This window comes from Artibeus jamaicensis, unplaced genomic scaffold (assembly GCF_021234435.1).
Source record: "Artibeus jamaicensis isolate MK-2021 breed Jamaican fruit bat unplaced genomic scaffold, CSHL_Jam_final contig_477, whole genome shotgun sequence".
In the NCBI taxonomy this organism is placed as follows: domain Eukaryota; kingdom Metazoa; phylum Chordata; class Mammalia; order Chiroptera; family Phyllostomidae; genus Artibeus; species Artibeus jamaicensis.
In genome coordinates this window covers 4,297,367-4,317,826 of record NW_026521854.1, presented here as the reverse complement: position 1 = coordinate 4,317,826, position 20,460 = coordinate 4,297,367, and the positions used below count along the sequence as shown (strand labels likewise).

Here is a 20,460-nt window from a genome sequence, read left to right as displayed (position 1 = left end):
TTGCAATAAAGTTGACATGTAAAAAAAAAAAAAAGCTGATTCCTGCTTAGCACAGACCCAGTCAGGGTTTCGAAGGGATCTAATCCAGTTACACCGGCCAGCACCCCTCGTGGAGACGAGGATCCTTTCCCCGTCTACTACCTTCGCACCTGTGCTGAGAATCAGTGAAACTCAACGTAGGTGAGAAGCTTCTGGGACGGGAGTGAAGGAGGCGAGCGCCGGGGGGGCCCGGGCCGTCTCTGACTGCACCGCTGTTTGGTAAGGCGACTGGCTCTGGTCCAGTCACTGCACTGTCGACTCCGCACCAGCTGGTGCAGCCTCCTCCCCGTCACCTTCCTCATGCCCACCCCTTGCTGGCCGTGGGACAAAGCATCCTCCTGGAAACAGGGCTCTGCTTTCGGGAAACCACGGTCCTGGGGCGCACACTCAGTGGGAGGGAAAGGACACGAAGAAAGGCGAGGAGCACAAAGAAGTGAGAATGTTGCGGCTTCCTCCTGGGGGCAAAGCCTCTCCAAGCTGGGCAGCTCGCCGCGGTAGACCCCGGTTGAGTCCGGGTGTGGTCCGTGCCCCGCACCACCGCCTCACCAGGGAAGGGTTAGAAGGGCAAATGCGCTTGGCCACAGCCAGGCCTGCTCAAGGGAAACTGGCGGGGGACCAGTAGCACGTGCGTTTCAACAGGCGCTCCAGGTGCTTCCGAGACCCACAGGAGGACGGGATGGCAGACGGGGCGGGAGAGAAGGGCCTCTCCTTTAGGGCTGATGAGACACCATCCGTGCCCTTCGTAGGCCTCTTAACAGCTGCGGGGGGAGGACGGGATGACGCTGGCGTGAGAGCCCAGAGGGAGTGCTCCGAGGAAGGGCCCAGGGCGCGACCCGCACTCGCCGAGCAGCCAAGGTAAGGGCAGTCGGGGCCAGGGTGAGTGGGACCCGGAGGGCACGGCGCGCGCCTCCTCAGGTGCAGGGCGGGCAGTGGGCGGCCGCGCCTAGTCCCTCCCCGAGGCCTCTGCCCGGTCCTGGCCGAGCTCCGGGCCATCCTGGGCGGCCTGGCCTCACAGAGCCCCTCCGCAGCGCACCCCTGCTCCCAAAGCGCCATGCACCGCAGCCGCGCCGCCAGCACTGCCAGCACCGCCGACAGGGCAGCAACAGCCATGCTTTGGGGTGAGTGAGCACGGAGACCCCGGTGGAGCGTCCCCGAGGTGAGGAAGCCTGGAGGGAGGGGCGCCTTCCTTGAGCCCGCCCGCCCCTCCCTCCCAGGCTGTGAGCTAAACCAGGAGAAGCGCACCTGGACCTTCAAACCGCAGAAGGAGGGGAAGCAGGACTGTAAGGTGTTGCTGAGTACGGTGGGTGTCCCCCAAGGCCAGGAGCAGGGACTTGGCCAGCCACAGAGGAAGGGGTGGGGGAGTCTCTGGCCCTGGGGTGATGGGGTGCCCTACTGTTGTCAACCCTCTCAGATTTGCTTGGGGGAGAAAGCCAAGGAGGAGATTAACCTCGTGGAGATCCTGCCCCCAGCAAGCCAGGAGGACAAGAGGCCGAAGCCCATCACCATCGCCTCACTGCAAGCCTCCGTCCTGCCCACGGTGAGCCTTCCCTGCAGGCCCGGGGCTCTGCCTGCCCATCCCACCCCTGGGTGGGCACGGGGGTGGCCGTCTCGCATGGGACAGCCATGCAGGGAGGTGATGTAGCCCCCGACTCAAGGCCCCGGCCCTGCTTCCAGATCAGCCTACCCTTTACTAGGTAAGTTAAGTCACTTCTCTTCTAAATCACATTAAAAAAAAAGATTTTATTTATTTTTAGAAAGTGGGGAAGGGAGGGAGAAGGAGAGGGAGAGAAACGTCAATGTGCGAGATATAAATAGATTGGTTGCCTCCTGCACACCCCCTACAGGGGACCTGGCCTGCAACCCAGGCATGTGCCCTGACTGGGAATCGATCCGGTGACTTTCAGTTTGCAGGCCAGCACTGAATCCACTGAGCCACACCAGCTAGGGCAAAATCTCATTTTTTAACCGTTTACTGGTGGTGGCAGGACACTGTTGATGGCTTGCATACTGATTGTGTGTCCAGAAATTCTCTTATTTCCAATAATTTACCTCTTGAGGTTTCCATGAAGTCATCATTGTGAATAATGGCGGTTTGTGTGTCTTTTTTTAAATCCTACCCACCCTGGCTAGGGCTTCAGTATCACATCAGATAGAATGTCAGTGACAGATGCCGTCGTTTCCGTCCTGACTTCTTACAGGAGCGTGTCTAACGTTCCCTCATCAAGTGTGACAGGGTTGGTGACACTGTCTGTCAGCTTTGGAGTCCCCGTTCGGTCCTACTCTGCTTTTACAATTGGGGTTTTCTCTTTTTTAACATAAATGGTTATCAAATTCTTTTCCACTCAAATGATCTTGGGCTCTTTTCTTCTTTAATGTGTTAAGTGGTAAGTTATAGTAATCAAATAATATTCAGCCAACTTTGCATTCCTGAGATAAACACTCCTTGATCATATTATAAATTTCTAAATTTGCCTTATTCATATATTAAGACTTTTAAAAATTTATATACACTCATGAGTGAGGTTGCCCTGTAAATTCCTTATGTGGGTATCAAGGCACAGCAGCCTTGTGAACCGGGGGACGCAGTGCTCCTTCTTCTGTGGTGGAACTGTGAATATAAGACTATCTGTCCTTGAAAATCTGGGAGACTGACCTTGTAAAAGGACCCTCAAACGTACTTTTTCTCTCTGAGTCTCCCTAGAAGCTCATTCATTCCAAGTTTTATTTTTTTAAGACAATTGGAATTTTTAAGATGACTTTATTTATTTTTAGAGGGGGGGAAGGAGGGAGATAGAGAGGGAGAGAAATATCAATGTGTGGTTGCCTCTCATGCCTCTGCTATTGGGAACCTGGCCCACAACCCAGGCTTGTGCCCTCACTGGGAATCGAACTGGTGACCCTGTGGTTCGCAGGCTGGTACTTAGTTCACTGAGCCATACCAGCCAGGCTTTGTTCCTATGGTTTAGTTGGTTTTAGAGACCATCTATACAAAATAAATATTCTGCAATTTAGTTCTACGGACCCAACCTCTCTCGTGCTCCAGCTCCTTCGTTCAGTGGAACATATTTAAGAGCTATCCCAGACTTCACAAATCTAAATCTGAATTCTTGATTTTTATCTATAATCTCTTTCCTTACCCCAACCTGATCCCCTCCTAGTAAACAGTTGTTCAATCAGGATGAAACCTCCTTCTGCAGCAGCCCATATCTGACCCACCTGCAAACCCTAGTCTGACCTCAGCTCAGCGCCTCCCTGCTGCCCCCTGGCCCGGACAACTGTGGCTTCTTGCCCAGTTTTAGCACAGGGCCTCCTGACTGGTCTACCTGCCCTAGCCCTTGAACCCCTAGAGTCTAGTCCAGGGGTTGACAAACTAAAGAGTTAAATCCAGCCCACCGCCAGTTTTTGTCAGTAAAGTTTTATTGAAACACAGCCACACTCCTTCATTTACATAGTATCCATGGCTGTTTTCACTCAGTAACAGCAGAGTTAAGCATTCTCCACAGAGACCATATGATTTACAAACCTAAAATAGTTACCATCTGGCTCTTTACAGAAAAAGTTTCCTAATCTCTAGTCTATTCTATGCACAGCTGACAGAAAGGTTCTGTTCCACAAAAGTCAGGCTGTGTTGCTCCTCTGGTTAGGTCAATGGCTTCCCATTTCCCGCCCCCAGCACCCTCTCCGGCCTCCACCCATGCTCCTCTCCCCTCCCTGACCCTGCCCAAACCCCACTGGCTTCCCTGACTATACCTTAACAACTCCTGACGTACTCATCTTCGGAGTCCTCGCATTCATTGTTCCCCGTGTCGGACACACGCCTGTCCCCCACTTCCAACTGGTCTTTGTTCCAATGCCATCTCATTGAAGAGGTCTTCCCTGGCCGCCCACAGCATCCCCTCTGGCTTCCCAACCCATAATCACTTTTCCCTGCGTAGAACCCATCCACCAGCACGTCAGTGCTGTACTCTTGCTCCCTCCCCAGGATGTAAGCTCCAAGAGAGCGAGGACTGGGACCTGGCCTGTTTTGCCCCCTGCATTTTCCACACTGCCTGCATAACTGTGCCCGGTAGACTGCAGGCCCTCCATGTACAATGAAGGAGTGAGTCAATAAGCAGATGGACTATGTGGGACTGGTTCAACTCTAAGTTATTGTGATTTATTTAATAGTTTTTGATCGACTTAGATGTTTCTACTTGAGTGAGTTTTTACCAGCTCTATCTATTGAAATGTGATTTAGAACAAGACTCACCAACGTTCAGTGTACAACTTGCTACATTTGACAAGTGCATGTAATTGTGTGACCACCACTGCAGTGAAGCCTCTTGGCAGTCCCCCCCTGTCACCTCACAGCCTGGCACCGCTGGCCTACTTCCTGTCACTACAGTCTTACCTTTTCTAGAATTCATTCAAACAGAAGCATGCAACACGTCGTCTCTTGTGCTCAGCTTTTTCCACTTAGCATAATGCTTTTGAGATTTATCCATGTTATTGGCAAGATAACAGTGTGCTCTTTTTTATATCTGAGTAATATCCATTCTGTGAATATATGCTTATATAAAGACTGTTTATTCATTCACTTATTAATGTACATCGGAGTGGTTTCCAGTATTGTACTACTATGGATAAAGCAGCTATGAACACTGAAGAGTATTTTTAAGTCTATTTTATTGATTATGCTATTACAGTTTTCCCGATTTTTCTCCCTTTATCCCCCCTCCATGCTGCACCCTGCAACCCTCCAGCATTTCTCCACCTTAGTTCATGTCCATGGGTTGTACCTTCAAGTTCTTTGACTTCTGTTTCCTATACCATTCTTCACCTCTCCCTGTCTATTTTATGCCTACCGATTATGCTTCTTCTTCCCTGTACCTTTTCCTCCATTCATCCCCTCCCCCTCCCCACTGAAAACCCTCCATGTGATCTCCATTTCTCTCATTCTGTCCCTGTTCTGGTTGTTTGCTTAGTATTTGTTTTCATTGTTGGGTGTTTTTTTTAGGTCCATTTGTTGATAGTTGTGAGTTTGTTGTCATTTTACTGTTCGTAGTTTTTTATCTTTTTCAATTTCTTAGATAAGTAACTTTAAGATTTCATATAATAAAGGCTTGGTGATGATGAACTCCTTTAACTTGACCTTATCTGGGAAGCACTTTATCTGCCCTTCCATTCTAAATGAAAGCTTTGCTGGATAGAGCAATCTTGGATGTAGGTCCTTGCCTTTCATGACTTGGAATACTTCTTTCCAGCCCCTTCTTACCTGTAAGGTCTCTTTTGAAAAATCAGCTGACAGCCTGATGGGAACTCCTTTGTAGGTAACTGTCTCCTTTCCTCTTGCTGATTTTAATATTCTCTCTTTATCTTTAATCTTGGGTAACTTAATGATGATGTGCCTTGGTGTGTTCCTCTTTGGGTCCAACTTCTTTGTACTTCTTTGGGCTTCCTGGACTTCCTGGAAGTCTATTTTCTTCGCCAGATTGGGGAAGTTTTCCTTCATTATTTGTTCAAATAAGTTTTCCATTTTTTGCTCTTGTTCTTCACTTTCCGGCACTCCTATAATTTGGATATTGGAAACATTTAAAGTTGTCCCAGAGGTTCCTAAACCTCTCCTCATTTTTTTGAATTCTTGTTTCTTCATTCTGTTCCGGTTGGATGTTTATTTCTTCCTTTTGTTCCAAATCGTTGCTCTGAGTCCTGGCTTCCTTCCTGTCACTGTTGGTTCCCTGAATGTTTTGCTTTATTTCACTTCGGGTATCCTTCATTTGTTCCTTCATTTTGTGACCAAGCTTAATCAGTTCTGTGAGCATCCTGATTACCAGTGTTTTGAACTCTCCATCAGATAGGTTGGCTATCTCCTCATCACTTAGCTCTTTTACTGGAGTTTTGCTCTGTTCTTTCATTTTGGCCATAGTACTTTGTCTCAGCGCACCTGTTACATGGTAAGGGGTGGGGCCTTAGGTATTCTCCAGGGCAGGGCAGCCCTTTTTGCTGTGTTGTGGTGCTATCAGTTTGCTTGGTCTGGTTGGCTGTTTCTTTAATTCCTTGGTTGTTGGAGTTCCATGCGGTTTGATTTTCTGGCACTTCCAGTTGTTTATTGGTTTTAGATTGATCGTTATCCTCCTTTTGGTTGTGTTAAGAAACATAGGGTTTCTACTCCTCCATCTTGGCCAGAACTCAATAAATAGTCTAGGTATTTGTATGGACATATTTTTCATTCCTCTTGAGTATAAATACCTAGGGTGGGATTGCTGTATCATTTAGCAAATGTATGTTAAACTGTACAAAACTGCCAACCTGTTTGCCAAATTGCATTCCTCCCAGCAACGCATGAGAGTTATGTTGCTCCGCATCCTCACCACCGTCAGCCTTACTCTTAGCCATTCCGGTGTCTGAATAGTGGTGTCTCACTGTGATGCCTTTAAAGTTACATTTCCTCAGTGCCTAGTGATGCTGACCATTTTTTTGTTTTGTTTTGTTTTGGTCATTTGTATATCTTCTTTTGCAAAAATGCCTGTTTTGATTATTTTACCCATTTTAAAATTAATTTTTACTTATTGAGCTATAGTTTTTTAATTTTCTTTAATCCACCCCAGGACATTTTCTCACTTCTTTTTAGAGAGAGGGGAAATGGGAGAGAGAAACATCAGTGTGAGAGAGAAGCATCGATTGGTCGCCTTCTGTACACACCCAGAACCGGGACTGAACCCACAACCTAGGTATGTGCCCTGACGGGGAATTGAACCCACAACCTTTTGGTTGCTCCTCGATGCTCCAACCAACTGAGCCACACTGACCAGGGTGAGTTGTAAAGTATTTGACTGTCTAATCACTATGCTGTATAGCTGAAACTAATACAAAATAATACTGAATGTAAACTGTAATTGGAAAAAAAGTGCTAAATACATATGTTTCCATCTTTTAAAAAAATACAGCTCTAGCCCTGGCTGATGTGGCTCAGTGGGTTGAGCACTGGCCTGTGAACCAAAGGGCTGTCCTGGTCAGGGCACATGCCTGGGTTGCAGGCCAGGTCCCCAGTAGGGGGCGCGCAAGAGGTAACCACATATTGATGTTTCTCTCCCTCTCCCTCCCTTCCTCTCTGTTTAAAAATAAATAGCCCTGGATGGTGTAGCTCGGTGGATTGAGCACGGGCCTGTGAAGCAAAGGTTGCCAGTTCAACTCCCAGTCAGGGCACATGCCTGGGTTTCAGGCCCAGGTCCCCACCAGGGGACATATGAGAGGCAACCACACATTTATGATTCTGTCCCACTCCTTCTCCTTTCCTTCCCCTCTCTCTAAAAATAAATAAATAGAATATAAATAAATCTATCTCTTTTAGGAATACAGCTTTAGCCCTGACCAGTTGGTTGGGCGTCAGTCTGCAAAATGAAAGGTCGCAGATTGAATTCCCCTCAGGGCTCATGCCTGGCTTGTGGGTTTGGTGCCTAGTTAGGGAGAGAAGCAAACCATCAATGTTTCTCTCATATCTGTGGTTTTTTCTTTGTCTTTTTTCCTCCCTGACCCTCCCTCTAAAAATAAATAAATAAAATCTTTAAAAAAATTTTTTAAGTAATGGGGATTTTCTAAGATTCTTTAATCAATTTCTAGTTGAATTCCATTGTGGTCTGAGAACACACTCTGTGTGATTTCAATCTGAAATGTGTTGTGACTTGTTTTGTGACTCATAGTGTTCTCTGCTTTAGTGAATATTTCATTTACACTTGAAGGTGTGTTCTGTTTTTGCTGGGTGTGTTGCTCTATAAATTTCAATTACATCAAGTTGGTTGGTAGTTTTGTTGGAGTCTTCTATATTCTTACTCATTATCTGTCTACTTGATCTATTAATTACTCAGAGAAGAATGCTGAAGTCTTCAACAATAATTGTGTTTTGTCTCTTTCTCCTTTCAGTTACCAGTTTTTGCTTCTTGTATTTTGGAGCTCCTATTAGGCACATGCACTCCTAAGATTGCTGGATCCGTTGGCTATTTGAGCCCTTTATCATTATGAAATGTCCCTCTTTATCCCTGGTAGATAGTCTAAAGTCTACTTAGCCTAATTAATATGGTCAATGTAGCCCTCTTTTCATTAGTGTTTGTGTGGTGTGTTCCCTGGTTTTCTAATTTTGTTATTTTACTTTTAATCTTTGTATCTTCATGTATAAAGTAGATTTCTTCTAGATACTGTATAATTGGGTCTTGCTGTTTTATTGAAACTGACCATCTCTGTCTCTTAATTAGAGTATTTAAACCATTAATATTTACTGAATTACCAACAAGGTTGGGTTTAAATGTATCATCTCACTATTTGTTTTCCTATTGGTTCCATCTGTGCTCCATTTTCCCCTCTTTTCTGGTCTTCTTTTAGAATAACTGTTTTTTATCATTACATTCTCATTTCTACCATTGGTTTATACTTGACCTCTTTGCTGTTTTTTAGTGGTAACTCTAGAGATTCTGTATGTATCTTAAACTTACAACAGTCCACATTCAAATATTATTACAGCACTTCATCTACGAGTATTTCACTACAAATACTTCTGTCTCACTTCCCCTCCTTTGTACTACTGTGGGAATAACTTTTGCTTCTCCATATGCTATAAATCCCACACTCCACTGTTTTTGTGCTTTAAACAGTCTTTGTTTTAAAGAGATTAGGAATTAGAGTGAAACATTTTATATTTATCATTTCTTCTTTTATATTTATCATTTCTTCATGCCTTCGTGTAGATTCAAGTTTCCATTTGGTATCATTTTCCTTCTGCTGGAAGGACTTAAACATTTCTAGTAATGTAGGCCTGCTTGTGATGAATTCTTTCAGCTTTTGTATGTCTGGAAAGCCCTTATTTCACTTTAGTTTTGAAGGGCATTTTCACTGGGTAGAAAACTCCAGGTTGAGCATTTTTCTTTCCATACTTCAAAAACATTCCTAGATTTCTCCAAACAGAGCTTGTACAATTTGGACAAATCTACCAGCGTCTTTGTCTTCACTCCTCTGTATAGAATAAAGTCTTTTTTCCTCTGGCTGCTCTAAGATTGTTCTCCTTATTGCTGGTTTTGAGCAATCTGATTATGAAATACTCAAAGGGTTCATTGAACTTTTTAGATATGTGGGCTTATTGTTTTCACCAAATTTGGAAATTGTTTTGGCCATTATTTCTTCAACTATTTTTTCTGCTCCGCCTTTCTTTCTCATCTCAACTGGAGAATTCAATTGCATATGTACTTGGCTACTTAAAGTTGTCCAAAGTTTGTTGATGATGCTCTGTCTACTTTCTAAAATTATTTTTTCTCCATGTATTTCATTTTGGATAGTCTTTATTCAATATTATTACTGTTTTCTTCTATATTGTCTCATTTGCTATTAATCTCATCAGTATATTTTCATCTCAGATATTGTAGTTTTTTAAATTTTTTAAGTTTAATTATTTTTCAACTACAGTATTCTGTCTTTTACTCCCATCCCAGCCCCCCCCGATATTGTAGTTTTCATCTCTAGAAATTTTGAGTCTTGTCTCAAAATTTTCAGTCTTACTTTTAGTTTCTTTTCTTATTTTTTTAAGAAAAAAATTTTTTCAAAAAGAGTTTATTTATTTATAGAGAGAGGAGAAGGGAGGGAGAAAGAGAGGGAGAGAAACGTGGATGTGAGAGGGAAACAGCAATCGGTGGTCCCTTGCACGCCCCCAACTGGGGACCTCGCTGCCACCCAGGCATGTGCCCTACTGGGAATCAAACCTGTGACCTCTTGGTTTGCAGACTGACATTCAATCTACTGAGCCATAGCAGCCAGGGCATAGTTTCTTTTACAGCATTAAATAATTAATTAAATGTCAGCTGTAATTACATGTCAGTTACAGCTGACATTTAATACTGTTTTGTGTTGGTTCCAGGGACACAGTAGACTGGGTAGACAGTCACTTCCTTTACAAAGTGATCCCTCATGTATCTCCAGCACCCGCCCGGCCCCATTCATAGTCACTACAGTATTATCGCCTGTGTTCCCTATGCTGTACTTTACCTCCCGTGACTGATTTGTTTACCTCTAGTTTCTTAAACATATGGACAACAGTCATAATAACTATTTGAATATTCTTGTCTAGTAATTCTATCATTTGTGTCAGTTTTGATTGACTTTTTTTCTTCATTATGAGTTGTGGCTTCCTGTCTCTTTGCATGTCTGGTGATTTTTAATTTCATGCTAGACATGAATTTTGCCTTGTTGAATTCTGGACATTGTTATCATTGTATTCTGGGATGTACTCAAGTTATTTGAACACCACTTGATCGTTTTGGGCCTTGTTTTTAAGCTCAGTTTGGGGGCACTAAAGCTGAGTTCATTCCCCCACACACCCGCTACTGTGGCAGGACCTTCCATAGCCCTCCAGCAGGTGGTCCGTAAGTGAGATTTTCCACTCCAGCGGCTGGAAACAGGAGCTATTGCTGGCCCTGTGGCAGTTCTTCCCCAGCCCCATGTAATTTCCGCGCATGCGTGTGCCGACCGCTCCCTGACTGAATACCCTAAGGGGACTTTCTCCAAATCTCTGGAGCTCTGCTTTGCAGCTCTCTCCTCTCCCGTATTCTCCGAGAGCTCAGGGTGCCTTGTCTTCCCCAGGCTCCCAGGTCCATTTTCTGAATTCGGGGAGATCTCTGGGCCCTGCCTGTGTCTCCCCCACCTCCCTACACTGTCCAGGAAGGACGTTTGGACAGTCATAGGGCTCATCTCATTTGTGTCCCATCTCTCTGGGATGAGTGTTTTTCCTTGACTGATATCTAACATATTGAGAACCATTTTTCCTATATTATATTTGTTTTTTTCCTTTTTAGTTATTTCAGGTTGAAACATAAATTCAGTCCCTGTTACTTCCTGGGCTGGAACCAAAGGTCTCCTCTTAGTTATTTGATTATTTATTTTTTTCATAATATTGTTTATGCTATTTGCTGAGAATTGTTTTCATCACCACTGTTTCTGCTACTATATCCCTCTTTTTTCGGTTCCCAGTGTTGTATATTATCTTTTCTCCCCCCACCCCCTTGACTTCAATCACTGGAGATTAGTCTGTTTTGTTTGTTTGTTTTCCTCAAAGAACCAGCTTTTGATTTCATTGGTATTTCTATTACTTCCTTCTTTTCTATTTTATTAATTTCTCTTGTTATCTGATATTTCCTGCTGTCTTTGTTGCTTTTTTTTGTTTTACTTCCTGAGTTAGATATTTAAGCCATTCATGTTCTAGCTTATTTTTCCAAGTAAATTTTTTAAAAAGAAATTTTATTGATTATGCCATTACAGTTGTTCTATTTCCCCCCTCCGTTCCCCTCCACCCTGCACACCCCCTCCCCCATCATCCCCCCCTTTAGTTTATGTCCACGTTTCTCAAGTTCTTTAGATTCTATTTTTTCCCATACTATTCTTGCCCTCCCCCTGTGTATTTTCTACCTACCATCCATGCTACTTATTCTCTGTACCTTCTCCCCCCTTCTCCTCCTCCCACTCCCCGGTTGCTAACCCTCCATGTGATCTTCATTTCTATGCTTCCACTCCTAATCTAGCTGTCCTCTTAATTTGCTTTCATTTTATGTGTGGTTGTTAATAACTGAGTTTGCTGTCCTTTCACTGTTCGTATTTTTAATCTTCTTTTTCTTAGATAAGTCCCTTTCATATTTCATATAATAAGGGCTTGGTGATGATGAACTCCTTGAATTTGAACTTATCTGAGAAGCACTTCATCTGCTCTTCCATTCTAAATGAAAGCTTTGCTGGATAGAGGTCCAAGCTTTGCTAAATCTTGGATGTAGTTCTTTGGATTTCATGACTTGAAATACTTCTTTCCAGCCCCTTCTTGCCTGGAAGGTCTCTTTTGAGAAATCAGCTGTCGGTCTGATGGAAACTCCTTTGTAGGTGACTGTCCCCTTATCTCTTGCTGCTTCTAGGATTCTCTCCTTCATTTTAATCTTAGCTAATGTAATGATGATGTGCCTTGGTGTGTTTCTTCTTGGGTCCAACTTCTTTGGGACTTCTGAGCTTCCTAGATTTCCTGGAAGTCTATTTCCTTTGCCAGATTGGGGAAGTTCTCCTTTATTACTTGTTCAAATAAGTTTTCCGCTTGTCGCTCTTCCTCTTCCCCCCTGGTACCCTTATAATTCGGATGTTGGAACGTTTAAAGATGTCCTGGAGGTTCCTAAGCCTCTCCTCTTTTATTTGAATTCTTGTTTCTTCATTCTTTTCTGTTTGGTCATTTTTTTCTTCCTTCTGGTCCACTCCCTTGATTTGAGTCCCAGTTTCCTTTCCATCACTATTGGTTCCCTGTGCATTTCCCTTCATTTCAATTAGTTTAGCCTTCGTATGTTCCTCTAATTTTTGACTAAAATCAACCAGTTCTGTGAGCATCCTGATCACCACTGTTTTGAACTGTGCATCTGGAAGTTTGGCTATTTCTTCATCAAAGTTTCCTTTCCATCACTATTGGTTTCCTGTGCATTTCCCTTCATTTCAATCGGTTTAGCCTTCCTTCGTTCCTCTAATTTGTGACTAAAATCAACCATTCCTGATCACCAGTGTTTTGAACTGTGCATCTGATAGGTTGGCTGTTTCTTGATTGCTTAGGGTTATTGGCTTTGGGGCTTTGAGTTTTTCTACAGCCATATGTTTTGGTCTGTTTGCACCTGTTACGTATGAGGAGCGGAGCCCTAGGTGTTCGCCAGGGCGGGGCTGCCCAGGTCGCTGGTTTGTGATGCTGTATGCGGGGGTGGAGTCAAAGAGGGGCAATGGCTGTCGCCTCTGCTGCTTCCTGCTGCTGGAGCCTGCATGGTCCATCTCACCGCTCGCTCCTTTGCCTGGTTTATCTGCACTCGAATGTGTGACCCTGGTCAGCCTGCTGCCTTGCGCCCTCACTGGGTCCGCCCGTTGTTCCCCACACCTGGGACCCGCTCACGGCTGCCTGCGGGCCTAGGTTAGTCTGGGGATCTTTCCTGCTGGACCCTGCTCCACTGCTGGCTCCGCCCCTCTTACCGGTCTGGCTGAATGGTAAGTTGTTATTACTGTTGAGTTTTGCTAATTCTTCATATATCCTAGACACTACTCCTTTGATAAATATATGGTTTGCAAATATTTGCTCCTCAATCTATAGCTTATATTTTCTTCCTCTTCACAGGAGCTTTTCCAGAACAAAAGTTTGTTTTTTTTTTTAAATTTTGATGAGGTCCCTTTTGCCTCATCTGATACCATGAAGATGGTCTATCTTCTGTCCAGAAGCTTCACAGTTTGATGCTTTATGTTTAAGTCCATGATCCATTTGGAGTTCACTGTTGTTTAAGCTGTAGGTCAAGGCTGATATTGTTGCCTATGGACGCTCAGCACCATTGGTTGAAAAAGCTGTCCTTCTTCCATGTAACTGAGTTTCTGCCTTTGTCAAAAACAGGTTGCACATGTCTGTGTGGGTCTGCCTCCAGGTCTTCTGTTCCGCTGCTCCGTGGGTGTCCCTGTAATGCCACACTGGCTGGATTACTGCAGCCACAGCTCTTCATAGGTTTGCCCTGTGTGGTTGGTGCAAATGACTTACAGAGTTATTGTCCTTATCAACTAAGTTTTTATCAGTCAGTAGGTGGAGCCATCTTTATTCCTAAAATGCTTATTGAATTAAAGCCTAAATCATATGGCGTTAATTTGTTTCTCATCTGTGTGTCAAGATCCATTATTCCTTTATTCTTTAGCAGTGGAATTCATGGCTTTCTAGCTGGCTGCCAGGCCACAGTGAGTAAACACTGGATTCCTTTTCCATCAGGCATGGCCAGGAAGCCCCGGACAATGGAACGCGAGCAAAAGTGGTTTCTTTTCCATCTGTAGTGTGACCGTTTCCTGTCTCCTTCTCCTTCCTGCCGGCTGGAATGTGGAGGTGATGGCTGGAATCTGAGCAGCCATCTGGCCAGGAGGCAGAGCCGCACACTGAGGATGGGAAGCCCCACCGCACACAGAGCCTGGACCCCTGGAGATGGAGGAGCAGTGTGTCTGCAGCTGCTCACATCTGGGCCTAGTTCATATGAGAAAGAAATAAGCTTCTTTCTAGCTTGTGTCAGCTGTTGTTGCTGAGTTTTTCATCATTCGATACCAAACCTCGCCCTAACAAATACAAATAGCTCATTTGTTAAGGACGTTATGTTTTATTTTAGAGCAGCTTCAGGACTGTGATAAAACTGAGAGGAAGGTACAGAGATCTCTCCAACATTGCCCACCCGACACCCAGAGCTCCCTGTGGTCTGTACCACGTACCACACAGCACAGCCTGCGTCATTGTCATTCTCAGTAGGTGTGGCCGTAGCCCTGGGGACCCAACTCAGGGGCTTCAGCAAATCTGAGATTTATTTCTGTTTTGCATAGGAGGCCAGAGGTGGGCAGTCTAGGGCTAGTGAGATGGCTCCATAGTCACCAAAAGCCAGTGTCCTCTTCTCTCTTTCCTAACCTTAGTGCAGAGCTTCCAGCCTCAAGATGACCTTACAATCCAGGAAGGCTGCTATAGCTCCAGCCCTCATGTCTGCATTTGTGGTAGTAGGAAAGAAGCACAGGAAGACCAAAGGGGCTTTCCTCTGCTCTCTGTCCACTTTTTCAGGAATCATTACCCAAGTACTACCCACTAAATTCTGTTCACTCCTTGTTGGTCCAGACATTAGTAATGTGGTCATAGCTAACTGCAGAGTAGACTGGGGAATGCAGTTGTCATTTGGGTGCAATACTGGAATGTTATCAGGGCGCTGTTAGCATGGAAGAAGGGGAGAATGGATATTGGCTAAGCAACTGGACATCCCCCGCCACATCTGGGCAGATGCCTCCATCTCTTTACCTCGGTGTTCCTGACCTTATGGTTTAGACGTGTATCTTCCAAGCAGCACGTAGTTAGATTTGACTTTAATCTGTCTGTTCTGCATAGTCCTTTTGTATTTATTTTCTTTGCTAATATGCTTGGTTTTATTTGTAACATGCCCTTTGTATTCCTACTTTCCCCACTCTTTTATATTTTATTTTTTATTATTTCTCCTTTTTCTGTCTTTGTTAGATGGACTACACTTCCTCTCCACCCCCTTTTTTTCCTACTGGTTTGGAAGCTATAGTACCTTGTTCTAATTTTTATTGGTGGTACTTAATTTTTTAACAGTCATGCATGATTAAAGTCTAAAATGAATGTTTGTGTTCCTCCCAAATTACCCAGGGAGCTTTTCTAATCACCTCGTCTTCATTCGCACGTTGTTCTCCTGCAGTGTTTTAGCTTCGAGTTATTTGAAACCCGCTTGACACCAGTCATCACCAGTGCTCTCTCACTTTACAGCAAGGCTTACAGTTTCTCTTTGCTACTGACTTGCCCGCTCACCACTGCTTCTTGCATCTGCTTCTTCCTTCTCACTTTGTCATCCTCTTGAAACGCCCTCTAATAAGCCTGGGAATAGTGAACTTACTTGGGCTTTGCCTGGAAATATCTCTACTTTCCCCTCATTTCTTCATGATAGATTGCTTCTGTATAATTCTCGGTGGAGAGGTAGTTTCCCTCAAAACTTTGGAGATGTTATTCTGTTCTTCTGGCTTTTAGATGTTAAAATCTTCAGTCTGGTTCTTGTGCCTTTTTTTTTTTAAGACATGTCTTTCCTTTGGTTTATCTTAAGATAATGTCTTTGTTTTTATGATCTACCATTTCACCTTGGCATGTTCGAGTACAGAATTAGTATCGTGTTTTATCTGTTTGGGGTTTCCGTGTCCTAGATATGAGAATCTGTAGCTTGGCTCGTTTCTGGAAAACCTGGGTGGTTTTCACTTTGCATACTGACCTCATCCTCTGCAGTGCCCTGCTCTGATGAGATGCGTGTTGGGTTTGGGTCTTCTTGTCCTGGCCTCCACGGCTCAGCTTCTCCTTCACGTCTTGTTACTCTACCTCCCTGTGGTGCACTCTGGGTAATTTCTTCACAATAGTGTTCCAGTTGACAGATTCTTGCTTCGACGGGCTTACTCTGCTTTTTAATCATTCAGTATATTTCAAAACTTATACGAGGTCTGTCCAGAAAAAGTCCAGACATTGTTAATATAAGGAGAACCGTTTGCATGACATTGTAACCTGGTAGCCAAGAAGAGGAGGCTGGAGTGCGCATGTGTGAACCATGATGCCTTCACTGTACCAGTCAGAGGGGGCAGACGCCATGAGTGAGCATGTGTGCTGTGTGGCCATTGCATTCCAAATGACTGAGCAAGTAGAGCAACGAACCTGCTTCAGATTTTGCCTTAAGCAGTCATTTGTTGCCTTCTGCTGACCTCAGGCTTCCTTCTTGTATGTCGAGTAATTTTAGATGGCGAGTAATTTTAGATGACAATTTAGATTGTCTTCAGGGTTTTGTTTCCTCTAAAAGAATCTGTGTGAAAAGAATGGAGAGTGGTTTGGGGCTTGCGTCTGCCATTTGCCCCAGGGACATCACAAGCCTGGATTTTATCCGGATTTCTCGGACCAGCAGTGTCCACCGGGCACTTGCAGGCTCCATACACGTGACAGGGCACAGGGGGCTTCTGCTTTCTCCCATTTTCTTGTCGCCTTGCTGTGCAGTGTCTTTTTCTTTCATTCTTTTTTATCTTCATTGAAAACAGAAGTTTAATAACATGTGTACCTCCTTCCTGTACATCTGGGAGAGACCCAGGAAAACTGAGTAACTCTCCAAAATGGTCCAAGCCACCGCCTTTTTAAAATTTTTATTTTTCAATTGCAGTTGACATTCAGTACTATTTTGTGTTCATTTTTGGTGTCCAGCATAGGGGTTAGACAAGCGTGTACTTTACAAAGTGCCCAGCAGGCCCCACGCGCAGTTCTGACAGCGCTGACTGTCTTCCCTGTGCCCTGCTCCACATCCCTGCGACGGTGCTGTCACCACCAATCTGTACTTCTCAGTCCCTTCCCCCTTTCTAGCGGTGTGTAATTTCCAGTTGTTGGTTTGGGGTTCTTTAGCCCCCTCTCCTCACGCTTCACCCTGGGGCCTCTTACTGAGGCACAGCCCTTGGAGGGTCCCGGCCTCTGTGCAGTGGGCTCTGGACAACTCTGCTGTCCTGAACCAAGGTCTGTCTCCTGGGCACATTAGTTTCAAGTGCATTTCCCTTCAGCAGCTATAGCAACGGCACTTGCACAGGCTTCCTGGATGCATGGGACCCTCCTTTCTTCCTGCTCAGCCACGCAGAGAAAACGTTGCATTACCTTTTTTTAAAGGATTTTATTTATTTATTTTTAGAGCTAGGGGAAGGGAGGGAGAAAGAAAGGGAGAGAAACATCAGTGTGTGGTTGTCTCTGGAGTGCCCCCTACTGGGGACCTGGCCCACAACCTGGGCATGTGCCCCACCTGGGAATCAACCCGGAACCACTTTGCTCGCAGGCCAGCAGCACTCAGTCCACTGAGCCACAGCAGCCAGGGCCATTGCATTACATTTTATCCAGCCTCCCCAGGTGTCTGTGGCTGCAACTTTGTTTTCGCTTACTCACTCCCCAACTGAACCAGAAACTCGAAGTGAACCTCTCGGAGCCAAGTGCCCTCCCCTGTAAAGTGGGAGCACCTCCCTCACGGGTGAGGAGTTGAAGGAGGTAAAGCAGGTAAACCGCTCGGTGTGAGGGCCTGGCATGTGGTAGGAACTCAGTAAATAAGCTTATCATCGTTACTCTAGGAACTTTGGAATGTCTGGAAAAATATAAAGAAAATACATACTGAACTAGCCATTGAAAGAAAATTATGGTTAGCACCTTAATATATTTCCAACCTTTATTTATAAGTATATCCGCACATTATTCATAAGACAAAAGTCACTCTGTACATACAGGTTTACTTCTGCCTTTTCCTTGGGTCCCTTGGGCAGGGCTTAGCCGGGGACCTCTACCCGGCTTGCAAGCCACGCCTTCTCTGTGTCTTCACGGTGGGGTGGGCTCTCTGGTCTGCTCTCAAAGGACATAAATGCCGTGGTGACTCTCCAGACCGCATCTAACCCTAATCCCTGCCCAGAATCCTCTCCCCAGGCCCACCAGAGACTGGGCTTCAATCTGATGGTCTCGAGACGCGGGTTAGTCATGGGCAGTAAGATTTCTCTGCGTAACAGCCGCCCTCAGGGAAGCCTGTCTGCGATCTGCGCAAGAACCAGACGATTGGACTCGCATCTCCTCCGACTGATCCCCCTTGGCAGGCAGAAAGGCCGGGGTGCAGAGAGCGCCCCTCATTCCCCGGAGCGCCCCTCATTCCCCGGAGCCCATTGCGGTCCAGTTGGGGTGTGGGGAGCAAACGGAAGGGCTTCTGCTAGAGGCCGGCCCGAGCCGGGCGGCAGCCCTAGCCACGGGTCTTCTCCGCTCTTGCCCCCACACCCTTGCCCTGCAGGTCATGATGGGCCTGGAGCTTTCTCCTCCGGTCACCTTTCAGCTGCGGGCTGGCTCTGGGCCCGTGTTCCTCAGCGGCCAGGAATGCCACGGTGAGTCGTTTCTCGGATGGCACAAGGTCTGAGAGCGCAGTGCCTAGCGTGCGCCACGGGCCGAATAAATACTCGGACCCTTGAGGGATTCTTGAAGGATTAGAGAAAACCCCCAAAGGCAACAGTGTTGCCAGTAGCTCGGACTGGGTTGCAGACACTGGCCCTCCAGCCAGGTCCCCCTCACTGCCCTGCCCAGCCGGCCCCTGTGACCTGAGGGTAGGGGTGTACTTGGCTTCAGATCAAAGAGCAGTTGTGAGGAACAAAAGAGATGTTCAGGAAGAGCAGCGAGCACAGCGCCCAGCACTAGCACACACTGACAGTGTTAGTTTCAAGGGGAGGACGCCGCTGTGGTGGTCACAGGGACCCTGGCAAGTCACTGTGCTGTTGCCTATTTCACTGTCCTCTCAACGGGCCCTCTTCTCCATCCAGCTGTGCCTCTCCCGTCAGGGTGCCTCCTGCCCCAAACTCCAGCAGACCCCAGCTCACCCTTCCGCCTCCTCCGACCACCCTCCACCCACTGGGGCTGCCCCATTCTCTCACCACACCCCACCTCCGCTTTGTCTGGGAGGCCAGGAGGGGCTCACCAGGTGGACAGGCGGACCCTTTCACCTCCGGGCTGAGACCCTGTGCTCAGAGGCCCTGCCCCTTTGCCATGCATTGCAGATGACACCTTGGAGGAGGAGGAAGAGGAGGAGGAAGAAGAGGAGCAGCCAGAGGAGGAAGAAGATGAGGAGGAAGACGAGGATGAGGATGAGGATGCGGATCTGTCCCTAGAGGAAACCCCTGTCAGACCAGGCAAGAGACTGATGCCCCAGAAGCAGACCAGCGTTACCAAGGTGAGGGCGGGGCCCTGCCGAGGCTCCCCGGCAGCCAGCCCCCCCCCCCAGCGGAGCCGTGGGAGCAGGAGGCGGGAACCCTGCCCGGGCACAGCAGGGCTGCTCAGGCCCTCGCCCTAACCGCCCTAGGGATGCTTGTGTTTGGTTCCCAGAAAAAGAAGGTGGAGAAAGAAGAGGAAGTGATGAGGTAACTCTTCCCATCTCTTAACCTGACCAAACTCTTTGGGTGAAGGTGTGCAGTGCTGCAGAGAGCACGGTGTGCCTGGCACATGCACGTGTGTGCACACGTGTGTGCACACAGGGCACTCGGTGGGCTGCCATGGTAGGCTGCACAGCCTTTTTGAAAAGCATTAAACTTTTCCTATCTCCTGAGCTAACTCTGCTTGTGGCAACTCCTTTCCAAGGGGTCCATCCAAACTGTGGGAGAATTATATGCACTGAGAGACCCGCCACTGCATTGTGCAAATGGAGGCATTCTAAATGTCTACCAGTGTAACAGGAGATTAAACCAGGTCACATTTTCTCTGTGGTTGTCACATAGATGCATGAAGATGGCAACCTGGAAAGGTTCGTGGGATGAAAAATAACTGGATATTAAATCTTTGTCATTTTATTTTACATGCTGTTAGAAGAAAAGAAACAAAGGTACTGAGAGGAAATACACTGAAAGGTTAATACTATTGGGAGGGAAACGACAAAAAAAATTTGTCGTGTTCTCTAATTGCTCTGTTTTGTGCAATGTGAATGACGTCACTTGTCTAATGAAAGGAAACACGGGTGACAAATGCAAGAGAGTGGAAGCCCGAGAAAAGCCATCTTGTGTCACACAATGTCCGGGGCCCTGCTTCCCAGTGGGCGCACTGGGCAGCCAGGCTGTGGTCCCAGGCTGAGCGCTCCCTCTCTCTCACCCTCTCTCCACACCTCGTCCCTCCCCCCCACCCCCCCATTCCAGATCCAGTCTGAAAGACAAGAGCCTCGCAAGTAAGGTGGGTCCACAGGAGGGGCTGTCCCTGGGGTGGGGGGTGGCCTCTGGGATGGACCAGGGACCTGGAGCCCTCCCTTCTCTCCATAGGCCAAAGCCACACCCAGAGCTAAAAAGCCGACATTCAAGAAATGAGGAGCCAGGAGCGGCCTGGCC

At 46.4% G+C, this 20,460-nt stretch overlaps 1 protein-coding gene across 1 annotated transcript; it reads left to right on the top strand.

Moving 5' to 3' along the window:
* Positions 1 to 851: 851 nt before the first annotated feature.
* NPM2 (nucleophosmin/nucleoplasmin 2) lies at positions 852 to 20,439 on the top strand. Its single transcript, XM_037152848.2, has 9 exons — positions 852 to 894; positions 1,068 to 1,157; positions 1,254 to 1,339; positions 1,451 to 1,576; positions 18,396 to 18,512; positions 19,182 to 19,322; positions 19,475 to 19,509; positions 20,275 to 20,308; positions 20,395 to 20,439. Exons 2-9 carry the CDS (start codon positions 1,091 to 1,093, stop codon positions 20,437 to 20,439), a joined length of 651 nt encoding a protein of 216 aa, XP_037008743.2. The 5' UTR covers positions 852 to 894; positions 1,068 to 1,090.
* The last annotated feature ends 21 nt before the right edge of the window (positions 20,440 to 20,460 follow it).

Coding starts and splice junctions, on each gene's coding strand:
- NPM2 (XM_037152848.2), top strand. CDS start 1,091: ATGCACCGCAGCCGCGCCGCCAGCACTGCCAGCACCGCCGACAGGGCA. Junction 1,340..1,450: donor GTAAGGTGTTGCTGAGTACG/GTGGGTGTCCCC, acceptor CAACCCTCTCAG/ATTTGCTTGGGGGAGAAAGC. Junction 1,577..18,395: donor AAGCCTCCGTCCTGCCCACG/GTGAGCCTTCCC, acceptor CTTGCCCTGCAG/GTCATGATGGGCCTGGAGCT.